At 40.3% G+C, this 3,443-nt stretch overlaps 1 protein-coding gene across 1 annotated transcript in view; it reads left to right on the forward strand.

Moving 5' to 3' along the window:
* Positions 1-3,443, forward strand: part of LOC119429174 (NLR family CARD domain-containing protein 3-like) — a 48,240-nt gene that overhangs the window by 13,277 nt on the left and 31,520 nt on the right. The window contains exons 3-4 of the mRNA XM_037696854.1: positions 400-2,188; positions 2,290-2,463. Of these exons, the coding sequence (XP_037552782.1) occupies positions 400-2,188; positions 2,290-2,463 (1,963 nt within the window). The remainder of the gene's footprint in view (positions 1-399; positions 2,189-2,289; positions 2,464-3,443) is intronic.

The following is a 3,443-nucleotide window of genomic DNA, read 5'->3' on the forward strand; positions in this document are numbered from 1 at the left end:
TCATCATTCTCCCAGCAGACAAAGGAAGGTGCACAGTGATTTTGAACCAGAAAGACTATCATGAGAAAGTTATGACACTCCTTAGTGACTTAACCACTTATGAACCTCTGAAAAGAGATCCAGGAAGTGGTTACAAGAAGAAGTTAATAGATTGCCTGAAAAATTTGGAACAGGACAAGGCTATTGACCATATTCTGTACCACAGACTGTACCCAGGGGAGGCCACATCTAGTCTGTATGGTTTACCTAAAATCAAATGATTTTGAGCAATGGTTTCTTATGGCTTAAGAAGTTTATGTTGCACTGTATCATGTCAGCCGATACTCAGCATAACTTAAAACTGTTGTGTACTGTTGGTGGTACTCTTGTTCAAAAATGTCTTCTGTATTTGTTTTTCAGAATCTCATATTCCATGCTGGGGTAAACTTAAATTAATGCTGCAGAAGAAGTATCAATATGTGTCTGAAGGGATTTCTAATACAGAAAACCCAACTCCTTTGAACCAGATCTATGCAAACCTCTACATCATAGAGGGAGGAACTGGAGAGGACAATTGTGAACATGAGGTCAGACAGATTGAAAATGCATCTAGAATGCCAGATCGACTAGAAAGAACCATCACTCATGAAGACATCCTTAAACCCCCACCTGGAAGACATGAACCAGTCAGAACAGTGATGACATTGGGGGTGGCTGGCATTGGGAAAACAGTTTTAACACAGAAGTTCACTCTGGACTGGGCTGAAGACAATGCCAACAAGGACATCCACTTCATGTTCCCATTCACCTTCAGAGAGCTGAATGTGCTGAAAGAGAAAAAGTTCAGCTTGATGAAACTTGTTCATCACTTCTTTACTGAAACCAAAGAAATGTGCAACTTTGAAGACTTCCAGCTTGTGTTCATCTTTGATGGCCTGGATGAGTGTCGACTTCCTCTGGACTTCCACAACAATCAGATCTTGACTGATGTTACAGAGTCCACCTCAATGGATGTGCTGCTGACAAACCTCATCAGGGGGAAATTGCTTCCCTCTGCTCGCCTTTGGATAACGACACGACCTGCAGCAGCCAATCAGATCCCTGCTGAGTGTGTTGACATGGTGACAGAGGTCAGAGGTTTCAATGACCCACAGAAAGAGGAGTACTTCAGGAAGAGATTCAAAGACGAGGAACAGGCCAGCAGGATCATCTCCCACATCAAGACATCACGAAGCCTCCACATCATGTGCCGTATCCCAATCTTTTGCTGGATCACTGCTACAGTTCTGGAGGACTTGTTGAAAATCAATAATGTAAGCGAGATGCCAAAGACCTTGACTGAGATGTACATCTACTTCCTGGTGGTTCAAGCAAAAGTGAAGAAGGTCAAGTATGATGGAGGAGCTGAGACAGATCCACATTGGAGTCCAGAGAGCAGGAAGATGATTGAGTCTCTGGGAAAACTGGCTTTTGAGCAGCTGCAGAAAGGAAACTTGATCTTCTATGAATCAGACCTGACAGAGTGTGGTATGGATGTCAAAAAAGCCTCAGTGTACTCAGGAGTACTCACACAATTTTTTCTAGAGGAGATAGGGCTGTACCAGGAGAAATTGTTCTGCTTCATTCATTTGAGTGTTCAGGAGTTTCTGGCTGCTCTCCATGTCCATCTGACTTTCATAAACTCTGGAATCAACCTTTTCAAAAAAAAAAAAAGGTGGTTGTTGGAAATATTTAGCAAATTTCAAAAGGTAAAGCCCTTCTATCTGTGCGCTGTAGATAAGGCCCTGCAGAGTCCAAATGGACACCTGGACTTGTTCCTTCGCTTCCTCTTGGGTCTTTCACTGCAGACCAATCAGAAGTTTTTACAAGGCCTGCTGACACAGACAGGAAGTAGCTCACAGACCAATCAGGAAACAGGCCAGTACATCAAGAATCTGATCAGTGAGAATCTGTCTGCAGAGAAAAGCATCAATCTGTTCCACTGTCTGAATGAACTGAATGATGGTTCTCTAGTGGAAGAGATCCAACATTCTCTGAGTTCAGGAAATCTATCCACAGATAAACTGTCACCTGCTCAGTGGTCAGCTCTGGTCTTCATCTTACTGTCATCAGGAAATGAACTAGATGTGTTTGATCTGAAGAAATATTCTGCTTCAGAGGAGGTTCTTCTGAGGCTTTTGCCAGTGGTCAAAGCCTCCAGCAAAGCAATGTAAGTACACATTTAGGTTTATTTATGACTAAATCAACCGTTTTAAATAGCAATACAATGCAAATTACATGTAATTTGTTTGTGTCTTGAAATGCATTTAGGCTGAGTGGCTGTAATCTGTCCGAGGGAAGCTGTGAAGTTCTACCTTCACTTCTTGGCTCCCAGTGTTGTAGTTTGAGAGAACTGGATTTAAGTAACAACAACTTGAAAGATTCAGGAGTGAAGTTTCTGTCTGTTGGACTGAAAAGTCTAAATTGCAAGCTGGAAACTCTAAGGTTAGAATTTAATTTTTTTAAAATCTAACAATACTTTTTTTTATAATTTTAATTTGTTTTTTTACGCCAGCCGGTCAAAGCAGATGGTCGCTTGCCCTGAGCCTGGTTCTGCTGGGGGTTTCTTCCTTTTAAAATGGAGTTTTTCTTTCCACTGTCTCCACTTTGCTTGCTCAGGATGGGAGACTGCAACGAAGCCAAGATTCAACTTGTCTGCTGGATTCCTTAGATAGAGAACTTTACTAATTGGCTTTTATGTATGTGAATGTTTCTATAAAGTGCCCTGAGACAATTTTGTTTTGATTTGGCGCTATATAAATAAACTAAATTGAAATTGAAATGAATATGCTAAAACACATTTTGTCCCACAAGACACGGCTAATGATGTGCTTGAACTATATATTTTAGATTTAAGCTTTCTGACTGAATGATACACAATATGGATAAAAGTATTTGGCCATGCCTGACCCTTGTATTAACAGAGATTCAGTTGGTTCCTCTTGAACAGCTGTTACACACATATATATCAAATCAAAGCTAGATCCAGCATTGATCGCTATCGCTTATTGGCGCTGACGAGTCGTAGGGCCGCCATCTTGGAGAGGTCGCCCGTTCCGCTCAGTGTAAACTGTTTAGCAGGTGCAATGAAGTATCTGCGTGTTTAATCAGTCAGAGCTGAGAACTAAACTCGTTCTCACAATTTTTTCCGTCTGTAAATCTTAGGCATACAGCCATTAAAGCTGAACACATGGTTCAGTGTTTTTAAATATTCTTGGTGGGGTTAACATTAACACTAATAAAATATTTTTATGACAAGTTTTGCAAAACTCACAGTCACTGATACATTTTTCTACCTACCTACCTACCTACCTACCTACCTACCTACCTACCTACCTACCTGTATATATATATATATGTATATGTATATATATATATATATGTATATATATATATATATATGTATATATATATATATACATATA

This window comes from Nematolebias whitei, chromosome 24 (genome assembly GCF_014905685.2).
Source record: "Nematolebias whitei isolate Nwh7 chromosome 24, NemWhi1, whole genome shotgun sequence".
NCBI classification, from domain to species: Eukaryota; Metazoa; Chordata; class Actinopteri; order Cyprinodontiformes; family Rivulidae; genus Nematolebias; species Nematolebias whitei.